At 40.7% G+C, this 23,612-nt stretch overlaps 1 protein-coding gene across 1 annotated transcript in view; it reads right to left on the reverse strand.

Annotated features, from left to right (window-relative positions):
• GTF2F2 (general transcription factor IIF subunit 2) overlaps positions 1 to 20,181 on the reverse strand; it is a 95,881-nt gene extending 75,700 nt beyond the window's left edge. Inside the window, exons 1-5 of the mRNA XM_072135251.1 lie at positions 20,013 to 20,181; positions 16,126 to 16,199; positions 15,559 to 15,577; positions 7,834 to 7,984; positions 705 to 740 (exon numbers count right to left, since the gene is read on the reverse strand). Coding sequence (XP_071991352.1) covers positions 705 to 740; positions 7,834 to 7,984; positions 15,559 to 15,577; positions 16,126 to 16,199; positions 20,013 to 20,108 — 376 coding nt within the window. The 5' untranslated portion in view covers positions 20,109 to 20,181. The remainder of the gene's footprint in view (positions 1 to 704; positions 741 to 7,833; positions 7,985 to 15,558; positions 15,578 to 16,125; positions 16,200 to 20,012) is intronic.
• Positions 20,182 to 23,612: the final 3,431 nt, after the last annotated feature.

The following is a 23,612-nucleotide window of genomic DNA, read 5'->3' on the forward strand; positions in this document are numbered from 1 at the left end:
ATCATCTGCTGTCGCCCATCCTTATACAAGGCAGGCAAGAATGACCTAGACACAATCTTTGCGAAAATTAACATAAAATCCTGAAATAAATAAATGCCTTCACAGCTGTATCCAAACTGACATTACAAGTAAAACAATCATGGATAAAGTTGAGACACTTCCTCAACGATCCATGGCTTCCTTACTTTCAAAATCAACTTTTAGATTTAAGCTAATGAGCCCGAAATGCTCCTGGGAGTGTTACCAGAGCCTCTCCGTGCTGTGCATGGGCTGTTACATGGTCTCACCCACCTCCATCAACACTTCCCTCTCCATCTGCTTGATGTAATCTCCCAGCAGAAGGGGGTTTTAGCACACAGTGGGAGAGGAGAGTGCTCCTGCATAGTGTAACGGCCTGTAAAGTTCATTTTCATAGGAATGGGGCAATAGATAACAAATATAAGAAGATTATCACGGTCACAGTGCCTGCATCTATGTGTAAGTGTCCCTGGTTTATCGTGCCCGATTTTGACTGTAGATTTCTATTAATGTATTCGACATGGTCATCAGGTTTTCTTCAAGACATTTCACGCTAATCAAAAGTGTAATCTGGGGAAGATGTAATAAAGTCATCTTTCAATTATGACGCACTGCTCTGCCAGGTCAGGCTGTCCGATTCTGATAAACATCCAGCATTGGTAAAATTAAAGAAATAAGATGCTTACCAGTTGTTCTGGTCTCAGGCTTTTCATCAGACAGACCTGAAACAGAAAATATTACAGTATATTAAACATTGGTGAAAAGTAAAAAAGGCAGAGAAAAAAAAAAAATGACAATAATTCAACACGACACAATAACAAAATGAATATTTTTTTTTAAAACAATTTGAAAGAGAAGCAGCCTTCATCAAATAAGCATTTTGGTTTGGTTAAAAAACTTCACATTTGGCTTTGACAAATTAAAAAAATTTGGCGTACCTAAGTACATCTTAAAGCACCCTAGCGGTCACTTTTGAGGCCCTTGGACAGCACAGCTCCACAGCAGCAATTGTGGACCTACACATCTTACCCATTCCGTTTGAATCCATTCCTGGCTTTTGCACAAAGAACTATAGCAAAATATGCAAATAAAATTGGTGTGTGTTTGCACCCCAAGACAGAATAGAGGTGCATTTAGCTCAATAAATGTTTTACAAAAGAAATTGTTTCTATATTTTATTAGACCAGAACTTTACACAAATTGTTATTGAATATTAATTGATTTTAGATAAAGTCAGGATAGAGGACAACAAAATATGAACCTGAAATAAATTCAACTTAGGCATCCAACGTTTTACTGAAACAATTTCTACAAATCTGGCACTTCGATGAAAGAAAGGCACTTTGATTTTGTCCTACTAAAATGAGTAGAAAAGACTCAGCATGGGTGAATGGAAATAAGCACTCTAGAATCAATGCTCCGCTCCATGCACCATCATTCCAGACTTCTATCTTACGGCAGCAATGAATTGTTAAATATTTCCTTTCCATGGTAGAAATCGGGGAAAAAAAGGAGGAAAAAAAGACTTCTTCATTACCAATTTATAGGAAACTGCTTTTTTAATTTAAAACTGTTATCCTTTTAAATTTCACCAAATGTAGGCCAATACTTGCACTAAAAAGTTATAATGGAATTAATTGGAGTAAATCACTTCCAATATGTGGTTTATTCAGCACTAACCAAGTAAAACCTACATACATGTGTACACTTCAATCGGGTGTGCATTGGTTTCTCGCATTTCCACAGTACACAACAATCAATAATAAGCAAAAAAAAATGTGTTATTAAAAGGAGTTCTAATAATTTGTATCTTTCACCAAAAGACTAAGAACAGTCATTAAATTCCCATAGCCCAACACTAAAACCTAAACTTTTCTCAGGTATTAAATGGTGTTGTAGAATGGCGTGTGCATTGGTCTATGATATACAGGAGGTTAATGTCCTGGGATATATGGTAACTAAATGGCTAAATGAAGGCTTTTCTTATTCTGCATTCCTTTAAAATCACATTTTTCATTTTGTTGGACTTTTTTTTACAATAACTATTAGTTACGTGTGATTTTAAGTAGATATAATGCTATTAGTAGGTTCATCACTCCGTACAATAAAAACTTCTATAGGATCCCCCAAATTAACTTAGGGACCCATGGATTACTATTCATAATGTACTAGCTTGTTACTACAGGTTAAGAAAGTGGGACTTTAAATTGCATCTCGTCTTTCTGACTGGATGCATTTCATATGTAATGGCCCAAATGGAATATATATATATTGCCACCCAATACTTATTTCTATGTCACAGAGACTATTATTACAAGTAGTCATATTGGACTTTTTATGGAGCTGTTAATGCTGGACGATGTCCCAGCACTTATTTCTTCTATTAGGGACATCTCTACTCACTAATGCTATTTACTAATCCTTACCGGAATTCACCGGGATCAATGACCTACTGGTATCCGTAAACAGTAAGAAACATTAAGTCCCAGCGCATGCGCATATTCTCCTGGCATCCAATATGTTGCGGGGCCCACAGGCTAAATTACTCTATTTCCCTGTGCATGCGCGATGTCGCCACATTGTATTAATGCGCGAACTTTTTCAAAATATCGCGGGGACTCGCAGAGCTTCCGCGCATGCGCCGTACATAGTTGTCGACATCATCAGAGTAGGACGTCCACTTTTTACATTCTCATAGTCGGCGGTATCCAATACTTCCTAACAACTCAGCACCAATCCTTGTGCGAGTTCTTAGTGAGTCATCCTTCACTCTTACTAAAACGAGTCTCCAGCATTTGCGATTGGCGAATAAGGTAGGAGGGTCAATGGGCATCACTACATTTACCTGAACAATTTGAACCAGTGAGCTCATAGTCTCATAATATGCGTGTCACTTCCGGCACACTGTGGATCGCTGTGGATGCCCTGTTGGGCAATCATTGGCCAGCACAGTAGTCAATATCACGTTGCTAGGTAACCCCTATAGCAACTGAAAGGTATTGGTGCCCATAACAAGTAGTCCCACCCTGAAGTAATATAAACCTAAACTAGCTCCTCCCACAATTCATTAGCCCCGATCCCCTGACGACGCCGGTTATCCAGCGAAACATGTCGGGGGAGCTACTGTTTGGCTTTTAATTTGTCCCGTCTGAGGCCGTCTCAGTAATGGGTCACTGCAGAGACCCGCTTATGTATTTACAGGCTGAGTAAATACTCAGAATTATAAATGCAGTTAGGATAGCGAGCAGCCTCATACTTGCGGATTTTAATAACGAGTGTGATAAATAATCTGTTAGAACTCTTAAAAGTTAAGTTTTATGCCTGACTGGTAAGGCTCTATTCTGTCTTAGGACAGTTTTGTAAATAGACTACATCTAAACATTAAAATATAGACACAGAAGACAGCCACGTTCAGTTAGTGAAATATCAAAAAGTATTCGGCCATTAGTGCCATAGTTGAAATTATTAGAGCCGTTTTATGTCAGCAATAGTAGATGAAGTTAGCCTAAAACAGTGATGGCAAACCTTTTAGACACCAAGTGCCCAAACTACAACCAAAACCCACATATTTTTTGCAAAGTGTCATTGCGACAATTTAAGCAGCAACTTATTACTCCCTGTTCTTTCACAGGTTTGAATTGTATCGGCACCTGAGGACACCAATACAGAAAGAAGGTGAAGAAGTTTAGATTATCATTGTAGCTTCCTTCTAGGGTCCTGGGCTGCCTGGAACTGCAAGAGGCCTTGAGTCCTGTTTGACAAACTCTACCCTGAGGTGATGTGCAAGTGCCCATACAAAGGGCTCTGTGTGCCACCTCTGGTACCCGTGCCATAGGTTTGCCACCACTGGCCTAAAAGATGGTTAGAGGGTCTAGCATCCAAATACTTGTGATAGTGTACTGACAAGCTATATAGTAGAACGTCCACTGGATTTTTCTTTTTTATAAATAAAGGCAAGGCACCCTCACATACACATCATGATGTGTGTCACAATGTCAGCAGTAGCCGACTAATGAGCGCTTATTGTGCAGCTTCTCCTTTACACTAAATATCTAGTTAGCATGAAGTTATCAACTGACTACCTCGATATACTGATATACTTTGCGCTTCAAATAACACCTCTACTTTATTCTTTAGTTGGGTACAATCAAGGCGATACCAAATTTATATAAGTTTTACTGTATTTTAATACATTTTCAAAATTTTAAATGAATGTGAACGTATCTTCTGACGCTAATAACTCATTCATGCTATGGTGTACGGAGCTGGTGTAAAAGTAGCATTTCAGACATTTGGGCGCTATTTTCTGTTATGGGGTTCAGCACCAGCAATAACCGTTTTTATATTTGCATAGATCGGACAATTTTGAGACACAGCAATACCGAATGTGTTTGTGATTTTTACTGTTTGTTACATTTTATATCAGTTCTAGGGGAAGGGGGGGGTGATTTGATTTTTTAGTTTTTTTATATATTATTTTTAAACTTTTTTTTTTTTTTTTTTTAAACCATTTCTTAGACCCTCTAGGGTACTTTAACCCTAGATGGTCTGAACGGTCCTACTGTAATGCAGTATATGGCATTTTTTGCACAGTATTCATTAAAATGAGCCACTGGCTCATTATAAAGAAACTGCAGAAACCAGACAGCCTTGGGTCTGACGAAGACCCGAGGCTGCCAGGTCAACTGATCGCCAAAGACGTTTGGGGGAGCGGCAACCACAACAAAAATGGAACCGTCCACACACCTCCATCTTTTAAATGCCAGCAGCACCGATTGCGGGCGTGAGCCCTCTTCGTATAGCCTCACACCTCTGTGCCATACATGTAAAGCGTGAAGAGATTAATAATACTTAGCAATGGAGCAGCAGATCATGCAGATGTGATAAATCATGCAGTGTGTGAACAGGATAATTGTAAAATACAAGGCGAGGCTTTGTAGCAGTTATCACGTCTATCAGATGCACATACTCTTAGGATGTTATAGAGGAGGGCGGATTATAACTGATCGCTTCCCTGCTCTATAGATTTCAATGAAATCCAAACCATCTGGGAGATCAGATATCCATTTCATAGTGGTTATATCCACGCCTGTTTTCCGCGTGACTGACCAGGCCATTTTTCTTCTTTGTTCGTCAATGCCTTCATGCTTGGTAAAAACCAGAAAGAAGGAGAAATTTGAATGATTATTGTAGCTTCCCTTCAGGGTTCCAGACAGACATCGCAAGCGCTGCAGACAGCCAGTGATGTCAACCGGCTGTCTGCTAATCTTGCGCAACACTAATCTTGCACTTGAGCAACACACCTTGAGCAGCCAGGTGGAGAGAATATCAACGAAGGGGCGTGCATATTTCATCTTAGGACAGAGTCAGGAGGTGCTCGGCTAGCAGAGGCCGGAGGGCCCACAGCTCATTTGCATATTCACATCAAGTATTTTATTCCGAATAGCAGATGTGCTGGAACATGAAGGAAGGGCTTGTTACTTTGGCAACAGTCTACCACCCCTAAATGTGGTGGTAGATGTCCTTTAAAGAAAGCGCAGCTTATTGTTTAGGGCCTGTAGGGATTTGTAGGTAAAAGTGATCTTTCCAATGAACTTGGGCCACAAAATAAATTAGTAAGGGTATCTGTAACAGTAACAATGGAGAGATCTGAGTGGGAGTCCAATTCTTAAGAGTAAATAGTACCACTATTTACCTTATACAGAACATATGGCGCTTGAAGAATGGATTAAAATGCACGGGTGTGCTGCTATAAAATTACATATTAGACTACGTGTTAAGATGCCGACCCTGGGGAATTAACTAATTTTAATATTCCTTCTGCTTTTCATTAACAATATTTGTTAGGTAATGAAGCCATATGTTGTGTACTCACAGCATGCTATAAATACTATGATTTGTGGATAAGACCAAGTGCAGCAGAGAAACCTACCCTTAATGTATCACAGCTCAGTTACTGAAATTACAAGAAATACAATGTCAAGCTGTCAACCCATTAGCTATGGCGAGTTCTCCACTCCAGGTGCTGAAAATGGGAATTGACAATAGAGCTTTGCTCATCGTGGAAGATAATAAGTGATACCATTTATTCAGGTGGGTGCTCAGACAATCCATAACATTTGAATGTTCGTACACCCCGAGGGTCCACTATGGCCATGTGTCATCAACTGCTGGACTATACCTGTACTTGCTATTTGGAAAAGAAAAAAAAAAAAAAAACACAAGTACAGGCCCATCCCCCAACTGTTTTTTGTTAATATGCCACGTACAAGCACCTCCAAAAAGAGTGCACTTCCAAATTAAACCACAAATAACAGCAGACAATCTGCCCGATTTCCCATACACATGTATTGCTCTGTATTCTGCTAAAGAAATAAAATGCCAAGCTTCAACCTCAAAGTTTTGTGATGATCCAGATTCTCCAGGAAGGTACAGCACCTTTTAGTGCTCCAAAATTAAAAGCTTCAACACGACTCCTCCTTTGCTCAGCCTGCATTGGTCACCGTTCACACAGTCTCAAGACATCATATGCATTTCCATAATTGGCTGGTCCGGTTTTTCTCTCGGAGACTATATTAAGGAGAACAGATCTACAGCACAGATTATAATTGGCTCAGATCAAGTTTAAAAGTTTTTCTATTAAACTCAGATGGGGTGACTGTCCCTGCGTTTTACTTTTTTTGGGTCTTGCAAAGGAGGAGTCAGGTTGAAGACAGCTCTTATTGTTTATTTGTAGCAGTAACAAGTGCTGTGGTTCCATTTACCTTCATGAGGAATCTGGATCAACGTGCATCTTCAAGATAATAGCTTGCCATTTTATTCCATTGGATTGACAGTATGTAGGTTGGACTTACCTTCAAGCTGTAGCTCCCTCTTTTTCCACACCACAAAAAGTATCTTTAATTTGTACATCTGTATGTTGCTGCCTGTGATTTTACCTTCTTTTCAGTTACCCTATATTTTTTGTTCATCTGTCACCCATAGGCCTCTTACCTACGACAGAGTGCAGTCAGTGAAAATTGCTCCGTGCACGGAAAGGATCTCCGGCCCAAAATCCCTGATCACAAGATGATCTCTGCGTGCCAGTCCATTCTACTTATAAGAGGTTCGAGTAGGGAGATCCCTGCAGTGCACAGAGCGATTGTGACGGACTGCACTCTCTCGTGGGCAAGAGGCCTTAAAGGAACTGCACATCTCACGTATTACATGCAGATTTGCCGCACTACATTGCCGCATGGTAAATCTCTGGTGTAATAAAGTAGCAATGTAACGTATGGGCTTGATGATCTGCTGCAAAAAGTGACCTGTCACTTATTATCTGCAGCACAAAGCAGAGGATTGTGGCTAGTTTCTGTGTCATTATTACAGCCGCTCTACAACATATGAAAATACTCTTATGTTCAAAGTTTAGTTTTTCAGAGCTGGTTTTTGTATTTTTTTTCTCACTTCTAATACGACTTCAAAATTCTCAGGTTTTAAACAAGGTTTTTGATAAGATTCTCATAGAATCCGCAGTGGTAATTGACACTGTGGGTTTCGAAAAGAAATATGTGAATAATCCTACAGCTTTGTTTGCAACTGAAGTCTATAGGGCACTTTTTTTTTTAGTTTTCCACATTGCTATTTTACAGAAGGCCAGCCTGATGAAACATTTTGTGTTACAAATGTTTTGTACAATAAATACAGAAAAGGAAATGTAGACAGGAATAACCTCGGAGCAAGGCATGCATCCTAACCTCTTATAAAACACTCCAGTGTCTCAATTGTCAGCAACACAGAAAATGCAATTCACTCTTGTAGAAAAGAGACCCTTACCTGATAAGCTCTCAGTAAACACTGTTAGCGTCTGTCCTCCCACATTCTGTAATTGAAAAGGATGTTCCCTGGGTGCAGTAACAAAAGTTGCAGCAGGTTTTCCTCCAATATCCTGTATACTAGCAAGCTCTTCATTTAGAGTAAATGATACCTGCAATAAAAGAGCTCAGTTCAGTAGGTGCTGAGGTTTAACTTATGGTTCAATAGAATTTATTGAAAAATGTTGAAACATGAATAAACAACACAAAGAGGCGCATCATATGGTCATCAGGAGCACAAGCATAATGGGGGTACACAGCCTGCCAGCCCCCTGTGGTACACAGCCTGCCAGCCCCCTGTGGTACACAGCCTGCCAGCCCCCTGTGGTACACAGCCTGCCTCTTCGGGACGTTCCACTTCTCTTCATGACCTCTTCGGGTCTTTGCGCTCGTCCGGCACACAAAATGATGGCAGCCACTTGCCAACGTCATTGTTTGTGAGCCGCCGGCATTGCAAAGGGGACCCGGAGAGGAGCGAAAGAATCTGAAGAGAATCAGAAGGACCCGAAGCAGCACCATAGAATCGGACGCAGAAGCGGACCTACGGGGACGTCAGAAAGGCGAGTACAGTGTAAGCCAAGTTAGGGTTTTTCAGCACAAATTGTGTGTTGAAAAACTAGACTTATACGGTATATGCTAGAAAACTAGAATTTGAAAATTAAAAAAATAAATAATCAGTTTTTTTAATTTTTCCCATAAACAAACACAAAACTTAGCCAAAAGTTACCAATAAAATGAAATACAACAAGTGATACAAAAATAATCACATAATCGCTTTCAAAAGCAACGGTTTGGAAAGTTATAACCATGTAAAACAACAAATGTCAGGATTTAAAAACACGGGGCTGAACCTTAAGCTATAAGCTGGCTATGTCCTGAAGGGGTTAATCATTCTAAAATCATCTTTTCTTTTTATGAAAATGAGGCTAGTCACATGCAGAGAGAAAGTGATGTCACCAGTTACCCCTCCCCTCTCCTCCTGCTGCTCAGGTCTGTGTGCAATATATAGTAAAGTATTGCTAGTGCTTGCGCTTTACCTGCAGCCTGTGAGAGACACGGACACCAGTTAGATGTCAGCTAAAGACACAGACAAGCACCTTACATGCTCTGTCCTCTCATACACAAGTCATACAGACATAAGCTACACAAGTACCATGACATGCTCTCTCCTCCTATACACATGGCTGCATCCTGTAGCAGTATCTCTCATATACCCGCAGGATGCAGGGGCTACCAGGACCAGGAAGTACATAGTGGAGCCAGCTCCAGGAGTGTCACATCCTTATACAGGCTGTCAGTCATGCGTATAGGAGAATCTCATACACACAGGATGCAGGGGGTGCCAGCACCAGGAAGTACATTACATGTACTTACATCATTATATGTACCAGCCATTACATCATTATACCTCACATCATTATACAGACTGTCAGTCATGTGTATAGGAGTATCTCATACACACACAGGCTGCCGGTGGCTCAGGCACCAGGAAACACAGAGGAGCCAGCACCAGGAGTGTCACATCATTATACAGGCTGCCAGTCAAGCAATGGGGGGGGTGTGGCTGTGCCCAACACTCATGAATAAGCTGCCGAATATGATAAAGACTCATTGGACCTCTCTCAGGTCACTTGCATACAGCATTAAGACATGATTTATGAAAATATTTTTAGTCTTAGGGGGTTAAAGAAAACCTGTTTGGAAAATTAACCACCTAAGGACCAGCAATTTTATAGTTTAAGCCTCAGCCCCATTTTTTGTATTCTGACATGTGTCGCTTTATGGATATAACTTTTGAACACTTTTACTTATCAAAGCGATTCTGAGATTGTTTTTTCATTTTAGTGGTAAATGTTGGCTGATAAGTTTTGCGTCTATTTACAAAAAAGAAAAATAAGAAAAAATGATGAATTTAATGAAAAATTTGCCATTTTTTTAATTCAAAATCATTGCATTTTTCAAGCAGATAGATTTACGACCTAAATATTTAGCATTAAAAGCACCCTACATAATCAACCAATTTTCTTTTAAGTACGGCGCAGAGCGCTAACGGATTAAGGGCCACGTATGCTCTTCTGAGGATCCTTGGAAGGAAATATGCAAACAGTTTTCTAAGGTGGGATAAAAAAAAAAAAAAAAAAAAAAAAAACAATGCACCCACAAAGATTGTCATACAAGCCTAGTGAGATTAAGTAAGATAACAATCCCACCAGTACGGCCCACATTTAGAGGTGTGACATATTAATACACAACACATTGGCTGCGGGTGTATGGAGAGGGCTCACGGGCTGACCCATCTCCATACAAGGTGGATGATTGCTGCATATTGATATATCAAGGGTGTTAACCCTTTAATCGTGGGCACCACCATGTTGTCTTAGACCGTTGCTCCCAGTGACATAATCGGTAAAGATCTGTCTCCATGACAGCCTCAGGGCTTTGTAAGGCTGTATGTTTCCTGGCCATTGGTTACAATATGCCATTGGCTGTAGTATATAAAAAATAAACTGTAAAAATCATAAATATGTTAGGTATCGCTGCAATCCAAAATGTCAAATCCCTCAAAAATAAAATAAGTTATTACTAGCATTTAACCTGGTAACAGAAAATAGCGCCTAAATTTGAAAATCCCACTTTTTCATCAATTTGCAACATATAAAAAAAAATGTAACAAAAAGTGATCAGAAGTCTGTACAGTCCTCAAAATGGTAGCATTGAATATGTCATCTCACGTCCCAAAATATTGACACAACACACAGCTCGTACACTGAAGTATGAAAATGTTGTTAGCGCCACAAGATGGCAAGATGAAAAATGTTTTTTTTTTACAAATGTTGAAAACATAAAAACTTTATAAAAATAGTATCCCCGTGATCATACTGACTCAAAGAATATAGGAGACATGTCATTTGGGGTGGACAGTGAAAGCCCTAAAAACCAAACCCAAAAAGAAAATGGTGCAAATTAGTTTTTTCCGCCCAATTACTCAAAAAAGGTCTGGTTGTTAAGGGGTTAAAGTGTTTGCGCCACTTTTCTGTCTGCTTTTGTACTTAAAATAACGTGTAAACTGCTTGTACCTATATTTATGTGTCTGCACCAGTTTTGTGTCCCTTTTATGTGAAATCTCTCCGTTTATCTATTAATAAAAACCAAACAAACAAAAACACTTCCCTCCAAAGTCATGTGATTATGAGCAGAGACGAGTGCTTTTGGTGTCATATTAAAGCCAAGAATCTCAGCAGGTTTATGGTTCTGTGAGCTAAAGTACCAAAGATACAGGAAGTTATACACATAGTTGGAAAGGCAAGCTGCAGAAAAAAGGTCCAATTCCTGTCAAGTTTACTACCGCAAACACTCAAAAAGATAGAACAGGTCCAATTGTCCAAACCTGTTTGTGTTTGATGTGCTTTACTAGACTCATATCTAGAAAAGTGTAACACACATACATATACACACTGTATATATAGCTTCAAGAGCATATAGTTTTAATGGCAATTTGGAACACTAAACCAGAGTGTCACAAGGATATTTTTTCTTGGCATTTAAAAAAACGCTATTTAATTGAAGGAAGCAGAGAAAGCAGGTGGCTCCACTCCTCTGATATGAGGTTGTTGCTTCTACTGCAGCAAAAGGAAGTGAAGATGCATTAAAGGGAACCTGTCATCAGCAATTGGCCTAATAAACCCCTACCAGAATATTGTGAAGCAGCGGAACACCTTTTAGTTTTTGTTTCTTTCATGTTTGGTGTGGTGACATCATCCAGAAAATCAACTTTGAAGTGAGCTGTTAATTGGTTGTGTAAAGTCAGGGTGGGGAGCTCTTAACAGCTGCTCTTCTGTGAATGATATTGTGCATCGTATTTCAGGAGATCAAGTTAGTGATGTCTCTGGATGCAGGACCATCAATAATAGTGAAGGGGCGTTTGAAGAAGAGAGAGCATGACTTCAATGTTAAAATCTCTCCCTCCTTGACTTTATACAACCAATTTACATCTCACTTTAACCCCTTCCGTGCCGGGTCCCGGTGCATGGAGAGGGCTCGCGGGCCGAGCCCTCTCCATAGCCGGTAAGTCTTTGCTGCATATTGCAGCAAAGGCTTACCGGTAACCCCCAGGGTGTTTTCACTTCAATCGCCGCCGGCTTCAAAAAGATCTTGCCGCAGTTCCGTTGCCGGCGTTCCGTTGCCATGACAGCTTCGGGTCTCACGAAGGCCCGAAGCTGTCTCGTTTTAACCCATTCATTACAATGTGCTATCAGCACATTGTAATGAATGGGGAGTAAAATCCCCATATACTGCCATACTGTAGTATGGCAGTATATGGTAGGATCGATCAGACAACCTACGGTTAAAGTACCCTAGGGAGTCTGAAAAATATTTAAAAAAAATAAAAATTCAAATCACCCCCCTTTCAGTAGAACTGATATAAACAGTAAAAATCATAAACACATTAGGTATCGCCGCGTCCCAAAATGCCCGATCAAAATATAATAATGGTTTTTCACTGCGTTTAACCCCGTAACAGAAAATAGCGCCCAAATTCGAAAATTGCATTTTTTTTTACCTTTTTGAAAAATATAATAAAATTACTAAAAAGTGATCAATAGGTCGCACAGTCCTAAAAATTAGAGCAATGAAAACACCATAAAAAGTCACAAAAAATGACACCACCCACAGCTCCATACACCAAAGTATGAAAAAGTTATTGGCACCAGAAGATGGCAAAATCCACAAAAAAAATTTTGTACAGGAGGTTTTAATTTTTTTTAAATGTATGAAACCATTATAAAACCTATACAAATTTGGTATTTACATAATTGTAGCGACCCAAAGAATAAAGTAGACATGTCATTTGGGGCGCACAGTGAAAGCTGTAAAATCCAAGCCCACAAGAAAACGTCGCAAATGTGTTTTTCCACCATTTTCACTGCATTTGGAATTTTTTTCCCGCTTCCCAGTACACGGCATGGAATATTAAATACCGTCATTACGAAGTGCAATTTGTTACGCAGAAAATAAGCCGTCACACAGCTCTTTATGTGGAAAAATAAAAAAAGCTATAGATTTTTGAAGGTGGTGAGTGAAAAAACTAGAAAAGGCCAAGTCGTTAAGGAGTTAAAGTTGATTTTCTGGATGATTCAAACACACTGGGTCATGAAAGAAATAATCTGAAAGGTGTTCAGCTGAATGACAACATACCGATAGTGGTTTATTACACAACTTTCTGCTGACAGGTTCCCTTTAAGTATGCACAGACATCTAATATCAGATAAATGCATGAGACCTTGTTAGAGCCCCTCAATCAGATCTTGATAGCCTATCCTAAGTAGACCATCAAAAAAAATCCCAGAAAACCCCTTCCATGCCCACACGCGTCGGTTAAATTTTAAGGAACCACAAACTTATCTGGTTTGCATGGCATGCTTTAACCCCTTCGCGCTCCGCGGCGGATATATCCGCCACGGAGCGCAGTGACTTAGCGCTCAGTGGCGGATATATCCGCCACGGCTCCTATGCCGGCTCGGCTCTGGATCAGAGCCGAACCGGCATCGGGAAACACGGGGTGCCGGCTGTAACTAATAGCCGGCACCCCAGTGTAACACCCGCGATCGGAGTTGTCTCCGATCGCGGGTGCTTAACCCGTTAGATCGGACCCCAGAGTTACTATAGCAACGATCGGCGCCCCCCGAAAACGGTTCGGGGGGGCCGATCGTGGGGGAAAGACCCCCCAGATACTTGTTAGATGCCGCGGTCGCGCTGACCGCGGCATCTAACAAGTATCTGGGGGGTCTTTCCCCCACGATCGGCCCCCCCGAACCGTTTTCGGGGGGCGCCGATCGTTGCTATAGTAACTCTGGGGTCCGATCTGGACCCCAGAGTTACTAGCAAGAATTGCCAGTAAGATGGCGTCTGTGACGTCATCTTACTGGCAAAGTGCCAGCCTATGCAAGTGTATAGGCTGACACTGATAATACTCTGCAATACATGAGTATTGCAGAATATTATCATGAAGAAGCAATCAGAAGATTGCTTCTTCATGTCCCATGGTATAAAAGTGAAAAAGTAAAAAAAAAAGTTATTCAATAAAAAAATAAAGTCATAAATCACTAAAAATGCCCCAAACCCCCAAAACATATAAAGAGACATATAACTCAAAAAAAAAGTCTAAATCATAACACAAACCCCACATATATAGTATCACCGCGTCCGTAACAACCCGTAGAATAAAAGTAAATCATTATTGAACCCCCACGATAAATGCCGTAAAAAAAAACTGTTATAAACCCTCCAAAAATTATGATTTTTACCTTTTCAATCCCACAAAAAATGATATAAAATGCGACCAAAAAACCATATGTACTCAGACATGATACTGGTGCAAAGTACAACATGTCCCGCAAAAAATAAGCCATCAACCAGCTCCGTAGCCAAAAACGTAACAAAGTTATGCCACTTGGAAGATGGCAATACAAAAATTATAGATTTTTCCCCACATTAGGGTTTTGTTTGACAAATTTAGTAAAACGTAAGAAAATATATTCATGTCTGGTATCCCCGTAATCGTATCAACCCATAGAATAAAGATAACATGACTATTAGTCTATACGGTGAACACCAAAAAAAAAAAAGTCAAAAATCCAGTACAGAATTGATGCTTTTCTACTCCTGCCCTCAAAAAAAGTTCCTAAATTTTCAACAATAGGTGATACCAACCCCAAAATGGTAACAATGGAAAAAGCATCTCATCCCGCAAAAAAAATGCCGTCACATGGCCCCAATAACGAAAAAGCGAAAATTTTATAGCCTTCAAAAGGGGCCAATGAGGAAACTAAATTCCTGGCAGCTGCAGCGCCCTCCTTCCCTTCTGCGCCTCGCTGTGCCCCCATAAAACAAGTAACGGCCACATGTGGGGGGTCTTTGTACTCAGGAGAAATTGCAGAACAAATTGTATGGTGGGTTTTCTCTTTTTATATTTTGGAAATGTGTAAATTTTGGTGCTAAATGAACGTATAAGGGAACAATATGACCATTCTAAATTTCACCTCCATTTTGATTCAATTACTATGAAGATCTCAAGGGGTTAACAATCTTCGTAAAAGCTGTTTCTGATAGCTTGAGGGGTGCAGATTTGAAAATGGGTTGGTTATATAGGGGGTTTTGATGCTAAATATGTAAAATTTCATTCAAAACTGTATTTATCCCCAAAATAGTCAATTCTGAAAATCCGGAAAAGCGATATTCTATTTGCAAGCCGCGTGACGTCAAAATAAATTATCCAGATATTTCAGAAATTATGAAAATGTAAAGTAGACAAATGGGAAATGTTATTCAGCAACTTATTTAGCTGGTAAATCTATCTGCCTGAAAACGTGATGATTTAGAATTTCGAAAATGGCAAATTTTTCAAAAAATTCATCACATTTTCTTTTTTTTGTAAATAAACGCAAAACTTATCTGCCAAAATTTACCACTAACATGAAGTACAACATGTGGGGAAAAAACAATCTCAGAATCGTTTTGATAAGTAACAGTGTTCAAAAGTTATAACCATATAAAGCGAAGCAAGTCAGAATCCAAAAAATCGGGCTGAGCCTTAAGCTGTAAAATGGCTGCGTCCTTAAGGGGTTAATGGTTTTAAATGTACAGTGTATACAATAGGGCGTAAGAGTTATTTGAATAGATAACTTACCTCTGTCTTTCCTTGGTTTCTATAGAAAAGAAACAAAACAAAAAAAACATTAAACAATGACAGTGTATACTAACAATTTTGAGAATCATGATGCAGAAAATACACATGTGATGACAATAGCAGCATTGTTGCCCTGTGAAGGCTGATTAGGAGTCTTTGGTGAGGTTTTATACTAATAAACAAGGACTTGTTTTCTGCAAATCATTTGAAAATAAATCAAAAAATTGCAATATCTCCATATTCGGATGCCAAGGGGTTACCTAACAGGTTAACAGATATTAGCTATGGATAATTATTTCTAATATGTGTAAATTATATTTAGTGTTATTAAGGAAATGGGGCCCAATGTTAGTCATTCGAGTACCCCTTTAAGGAAACTTTTAGGGTACAACTACAAGCTTTGCTTTATGCGGTCTGCCCCTGACCTCTGCAATGAGCGAATTGGGAAGAACTCAAAGAAAGTTATTTTATACAGTAATGGAACAAAGATGAAAAGTTACAAAAACAAAAATTGCCTGCGATATATTTAGCGGCCACACCTGATCTACCAGTAAAATATAGGCTTACTTCGCAATTCGCAGCTTTCCAACTTCACCCCTTCCAGAGGCTTTCGCCCACTGCTGAGCCAAGTACTTTGGAAGCTGCAAAAAGAACAAGAAACCATTAAATCTCAGCACTTTATATAAATATAATGATATAAAACACATTTCTGTAAATAACATCTCTCTGTCTATGTAAACACATCTGACGGCGATGATTAGCAATGCAGATAACCCAAAGTGTTTGTTTTTACAGTGCAAACAGGCTAAAAATACTATATTTAGTCTGTGAAGATCTGTGTTTCTCGGCGCATAGACGTCTATTCTATTTGAATATCAAAAGAAACGTTTGAGGGAAATGGAAACAAAAATCATCAAAGCATCTGAATGTTTATCTGCTCAATGGCAGCAATTGGCAAGAAGGCCACCGGGAATTTCAGTGTTATGCATCACCAAGCATACATGGCAGCATCTGATGGTCAGCCCAGTGCTTTTCATTGAATGCCACACCTCTCGAACATGGAAGATTGAGCAGGGCATTTGTGCTTTAAAGGAAAACTACCATTTGCCTTAATGCATTATGCACCAAACATACGTTGAGAACGCTGTAGCGACACTGATGCAGAAACATATTTTGTTTAATCCCTGATCAGAGTGGCTTTGCTCAAAAGACAATTATAAAATTCAGGACCTTGGAAAAGCTGGGTACAGTCTGGCAGCAGTACATAAAACACAGCTTCCTGACTCATACACAGCAGTAAACGGAGGGGGGGGGGTGCAGCGATTGATTACTTCTGCCTGTCAGGGACAACACAGCAATGACATTCTTGGCTTATGCTGGGTAGGACAAGGATGAAGCAGAGCATAATTAGGGTGAGGAGAGCTCCCGGGAAGCCACAGGAGCGACAGAGCCACATTTTTTCAGCAAAACCACTCAGTTCAGGGATTAAACAAGATATGTTTCTGCATCAGTGTAGCTACAGCAGTCTCAAGGTATGTTTACTTCATAATGCATCAAATCAAATTTTCTTTAATGTACAATGTGAATTTAATGAAATTGTGTATTAATACTATTTAAAGGACATCTACCACCAGGATCAAGGATTTTTCATCTAAAGGCCATGTTCACACACATATGAGAGAAGATTAGCATTATGTTTACTAAAAGAGTTTTACTAACCCACCTGACCAAAAGGTACATGAGATAAGAAAATTCATTAACTGCAAAACCACATATGTAATCTACCATATATACTTGAGTATAAGCCAAGGTACCTAATTTTACCACAAAAAAAACTGTGAAAACCTATTGACTCAAGTATAAGCCAAGGGTGGGAAATGCAGCCGCTGCTCATCAATAAAATGTCTAGCAGAGTGCCCCCAAAGAGGTTACGCTCACAGCAGAGTGCCCGCAATGACATGGACGTCTCTGCAACCCGCCAGCACAAACTATGACACAACTGAGTTGTGCCGGCAGATCGCAGAGACAGGTATCTGCCGGCCCGGCCGGGGGGTGGGGGAGCGCCAGATGGCCAGTCCTACGTTTTATTGTTTTTATATACCCGTGAATAAGCCAAGTGGAGCTTTTCCAGCACAAATTGTGCTGAAAATTTCGGAGTGGTCCCATAGATGTTGCATATCCAGCAGATGTGCAACATGTGAAACATGTCCAGCAGATTTTACACTTCCAGCAGAGTGCCCCCATAGTACTCACCCTCCGGCACTGTCCCCCGGCGTCCTCTATTCCCCGCAGTAGGTCTTCAGCTTCCTGGCCGTGCCTGCAAATGTCCGTCTATGAGATCTGCCGGTACAAACTATAACGTCAGCAGGCGGCATAATAGTTCTGTGCCGGCAAATCGCATAGACGGCCCGGCTGGGAAGCTGAAGACCTTCTGCAGGGAGAAGAGGACACCAGGGGACAGCGCCGGAGGGTGAGTATTAGGTTTAATTTTTGTATATACCCAAGTGGAGCTTTTTCAGCACATAAATTGTGCCGAAAATCTCGGCTTATATTCCAGTATATATGGTATGTGGCTAAATGCAGTTGCTCGAAGATCTAATCTATGTGGGCAAAACAATTCAAGAATTTAGAATCCTTGCAAAACATATACGGTTGAAACACAATGGGGATTTTGAACATCTAAAATTCTGTGGAATTGATGCACTAAAAGTTGGTGCAACATTGGCCGTCAATGCTGTAATTGGAAGCAAAGATTAAGCCCATTGGGACAAAACATTTGCACCCTTTGTCTAAATCTAGCTTATCAAGAAGCTTCCTCCAGCTGGCTGTAATGTCAGTATTGATGAAACATTCATAACTGTCTTCCAGCTATGGGTGCACTACTATACATCTTTTCTTTATGCGACTTTTGCAGATCGTGAAAGAATTTTAATACTGTAAAACAGACTATGTGTACTACTATCTAATCACCACTAGATCTCTATGACACCATTTTCATGATGTAGATTACCTAGCAATTACCAGTCCTCAATGCAAATTTTTAAATGTTTTCCCAAAAGGAACCCAATAGCAACTTCAGGAATGCTCAAATAAAATCATGATTGGATATCCTGTAATTCAGTGGTCCCTAACAAACGGCCTGTGATCACTGGATGACCTGTCCCACGTAGAGCAGGAGCCATGGCCCAGGATAGCAGAGCTGCGCATGTTACACTGCAATCCAGGCGGTGGCTGCAGAATACCCTGTCCCATGCAGAGCAGAAGTCGCGGACCAGAACAAAAGAGCCGTGCACAGCCAATGCCAAGTACCACTAGACAACGGTACCTAAATACAGTGATCACTCCTTTTCTAGAAGTGCCGAGCACTGGGGGCACTGAGGAGGCTGGGCACGACGATCCCCTGTCCAACGCACAGCCTATAGGAAGGTTGAACCCTTCCACCAATGTCCTTTTTCGGTTTTGCATTGCCATTTTTTGCTTCCCTACTTCTATAACTATTTATTTCCATGTACGGAGCTTTTTGAGGGTTTGTTAATATTCCCAAGCCGTGTACTGTGTAGCATGAAAACTATTCCAATAGCAGCGACAAAAAAAAAAAAAAAAAAAAACCCATTCGTCCTAGTTTCCTGTGGACGCTATTTACTGCACCGTTAATTTTTTTTTATATTACTTCTAGGGAAGTAATTTTTATTTTATATCCTTACATAGCCTTCTTACAAATACTATTTAACCCCTTGCCACAAAACGACGTAATAGTACATTGGAGTGCAGCAAGGGGTGTAGGGAGAGGGCCGCAATGAATTCCTTTTTATCTTTATATGTACCCCAAGACTTGTGAAGTACTGTGGAATAGTATGGTGTACACCATGTATAGACTGGTCAGCTCCTCCTGTTCTGTAATATGCTCCTTGTATATAGTCATCTCAGCTCCTCCTTTTCCATAACACACTGCCAAATATGTACAATCTGCTTAGACCCCCTAACTAAACAACATGCTGTCTGTAGGTAGGACACCATATACCACCTGTTCAGGTCCTCCTTTTCTACAATACACTTCCTGCAAATAGGACACTATGTGCAGTCTGATGAGCCCCTCCTGTTCTATAACATGCTGCCTGTAGATACGACGCAATGTGCAGTCTGATGAGCCCCTCCTGCTCTATAACATGCAGCCTGTGGATAGGAGACTATGTACGGTCTGATCAGCACCTCCTGCTCTATAACATGCTGCCGATCAGTGAACCAATCTAATTGTTGCTTTTATATTGAACAGTAAATGTGACAAGAGCTTATCTCTGATTGGTAGCCATGTGCACCTCATACACCTGAGACCACCAAGTGGTCTTCAGGACGGGCAGTATGCCGCGGTATAAGGGTAGGTGGATGACAATTATCATAATCAACAATACAAGCTCAGCACGGCGAAATCACAGCGTCGGAATATCTCCTCTCACCTTAACCAGCCACATGCCGGTATTCTGCTTCGCTCCGCTCAGGTCTAGCTCTCCTTTATCAGCAGACATGGTGACGATCCGTTTTCCAATAAACATTCAGTGACTACCGGCACATGGGGGAAGACAAAAGACAGTGCACACAACCTACGGCGCACAAACTGGGACAAACTTCCTAGTGCGTTTATAGCGCCCCTAGTGCTTCTACTTCATCTATGGCAATAGTCAGACAACGTCTGCATAGAGACAAGCTGACTGGCACCTAAACACAATATCACATAGGAGCACAGAGCCACAGTACTATTATAACACACAGCCAGAGTACTATTATAACACACAGCCACGGTACTATTATAATACAGAGCCACTGTACTATTATATATAACACAGAGCCAAAGTACTATTATAACACACAGCCAAGGTACTACTATAATACAGAGCCATGGTACTATTATAACAAACAGCCAGAGTACTATTATAACACAGAGCTACAGTACTATTATAACACACAGCCAGAGTACTATTATAACACACAGCCACGGTACTATTATAATACAGAGCCACTGTACTATTATAACACAGAGCCAAAGTACTATTATAACACACAGCCAAGGTACTATTATAATACATAGCCATGGTACTATTATAACAAACAGCCACAGTACTATTATAACACAGAGCTACAGTACTATTATAACACACAGCCAGAGTACTATTATAACACACAGCCACGGTACTATTATAATACAGAGCCACTGTACTATTATAACACAGAGCCACTGTACTATAATAACACACAGCTACGGTACTATTATAATAAACAATTGCCTTTGCCTCATTTCCCTGCAGTCCTGCTTCCTCCACTCCAGTCTCTGTAGCTCTGGTGTGGGAGTGGGGACCAGGAGACCAGGGGACCTGAGGGGCAGCCCGGGACATTTTTCCAACCGCCCAGGAAGGCTGGACCGTGCCCAAAAAAAACAGACTGTCTTGCTGAATCCCTGGGACAGTTGGGAGCTATGCATATGATAATGGTTCAGTGGACCACATGGCATGGATGTGGCATACTCATAAATTAATTCCAATTTCTTGTAGTGTGCAAGAAATAAAGATTTTTTCAGTGTTTCTATGTCAGAAAACTGGTATCTGTCACACTCAAAATGCCCCCGTACATATCCAAAAAATGTTAGTATCTTTACAATATCATCATTATCACTGGTGCAGCAAAATACTACTGTGGTCTAAATCTGCCATGCTACACATTAATAAGTTTGTTCAGTGTGTGAGTTTTTCACTCACATTTTAGATCAGTTTTTGCTGTGTTTTTCAAGGAAGACTCATGATTATGGTCTGTCTTTTTATGGCAATTGATAAATGAAAAAACGCATTGCACTCGCATGTGTCTCAGAGTACAAGCGTTTTGATGCATCCCCATAGACTTCTATAGAGCATTTTTCACTTGCATGCTTTTCAAAAATAGATCGTACTGAGAGTTTAAAGGACATCTACCACCAGGATGAAAGACTATATGCAACTGAGTATGAGACTCAATAACACCTATGGGGCCTAGAGCCCATCAGGGTCATTTGCATTCAGTCCTTCATCCTGGTGGTCGATGCTCTTTAATCAGGGACAGATTATAAGGGGGGAGAGCACAGGGCTCACTTTCCAGGCCCCCCAACACTTTGCCCTTAAATGGGCCCCACCCAGTGTGGGCGAATCGCCCATTGTGTGCTCCGTCACAAGTGCACCCAGCGGTAGCGGCCACCGCCAGTACATCTGTGTCTATGGCAGAGCCATTAAACACAGCACACAGGATATCAGCACCCTGATATCCTGACCTCCTGTGCTCTGTGTTTTTTGGCTCTGCCATAGACACAAATGTACTGGCGGCATCCCGAAAGTGGAATTGAAGAAGGTGAGTACAGATTTATTATTTTACTGGGGGCTTGTTATGCATTACGAGGGACTGCAAATAAAGGTTATTCTTTTTAACCACACTAGATACTCTCGATACTCTTGCCAGTGATAGGGGTGTATATATCATCAGGGGGGGCTGTATATCTATTAATGGGGGGCTGTGTATCTATCACTGGGGGCTGTATATCTATTACTGGGGCGCTGTATATATTACTGTGGAGCTGTTTATATTACTGGGGGCTATATATATTCATTACTGGGGGATGTACATTCATGAACTACTGGGGGCTGTATATATTAATTACTGGGGACTGCATATATTATTGGGGGATTTACATTTATGAATTACTAGGGGCTGTATGTTTATTAATTACTGGGGCACTATAGACAGAACCTGTCTTACATGGATTACTGACTAAGGGGGGACCCTACTTATTACATGAATGCTAAATGTGTACCCTGTCTGGACTACATTCTATGGGGAGGCCTCTACCAGATTTAGCGCCTAGGGGCCCCCACCAATCTTAATCCGGCCCTATCGTTAATGTGTGCATGTCTGACAAAACCCCTGACAAAAGTCCCACATAAGACATGCACATGAAAAATGCTAACGTGAAAGGGGCTTTAATGTAATTTTTTGCTTGTTAATGTCTTTATTTACTTGCCGGTTCAGCGGTCAATTAAAAATTAAACATTTTTTTCATACATTTCTATAGTTATTGCCCTGCTGGATACACGCACATTTATTACTATGATATTGTCAGCGTTGCATTGTGACAGCTGCAGGGTTTTCTAGATCCAGACATGTATAAGTATGGCTCTGGAGACAGGACCACTTACGTGTGAATTAGCAATATGTAACAAGTGAATCAATGTTTGACAACTCGTTCACCTCCTGGTCCCCTCAGCTGCTATACTCTTCCCATGGCCCTGTGGAATTGAGAACTGTGTAGGACAGGCAACCACTTCATACATTTTATTAGGGTATAACTATGTTGAATTTCTTAAAGTCTGCTTTATACATAGGAATAAAGCACAATTATCTAGGCATTTTAAAATACAGAGAACATTTTTAGTTTGTTAAGGTCCACATACACTTTTTTCCACATACAGTATACCCATTTGTAGCAATGACAGTAGGGGAGTCTTCATCACAGATGCCCTTTTATTGACATAAAAATTGAATCCTATTTGCTACACCTTAACAATACTGAGTGGTCCCCATTATAAGTCAATGGGGTCTCTCAGTTACAGTGGTTGTCAAGTGATGAATGTGGCACATGAAATGGAAACTAAAATGGAAACAGGGCAGTTTCTATGTAATTTACTCTACATGGCTGTCAGGCTCAGAGGTAGTGAATTCTATAAACCACCGCGGACAATGACACAAGCCAACAATTGGGACCGGAGTCTAACTGGTGCTCGGTTCTCACCAGAACCCGCCGCAAAGCGGGTTAGACTTGCTGCGGCATGGTACCACCAGGTCATTCCACAGGGGCGACTTTGTCCGCGGTGGCAGACAAGGTCGAGGTACAGGAACGGTAGTCGGGGACAGGCAGAAGGTCAAGATGGCACAGGGTCAGAGTCGGGGACGTAGCAACAGGTCAGAGCAGGCGGCAGAGAAGCGTAGTCAGGAACAGAACTAGGGTCACAACAGGAAATCTCAAAAACAGCATAAGGCATCAG

This window comes from Engystomops pustulosus, chromosome 2, assembly GCF_040894005.1.
Source record: "Engystomops pustulosus chromosome 2, aEngPut4.maternal, whole genome shotgun sequence".
In the NCBI taxonomy this organism is placed as follows: Eukaryota; Metazoa; Chordata; class Amphibia; order Anura; family Leptodactylidae; genus Engystomops; species Engystomops pustulosus.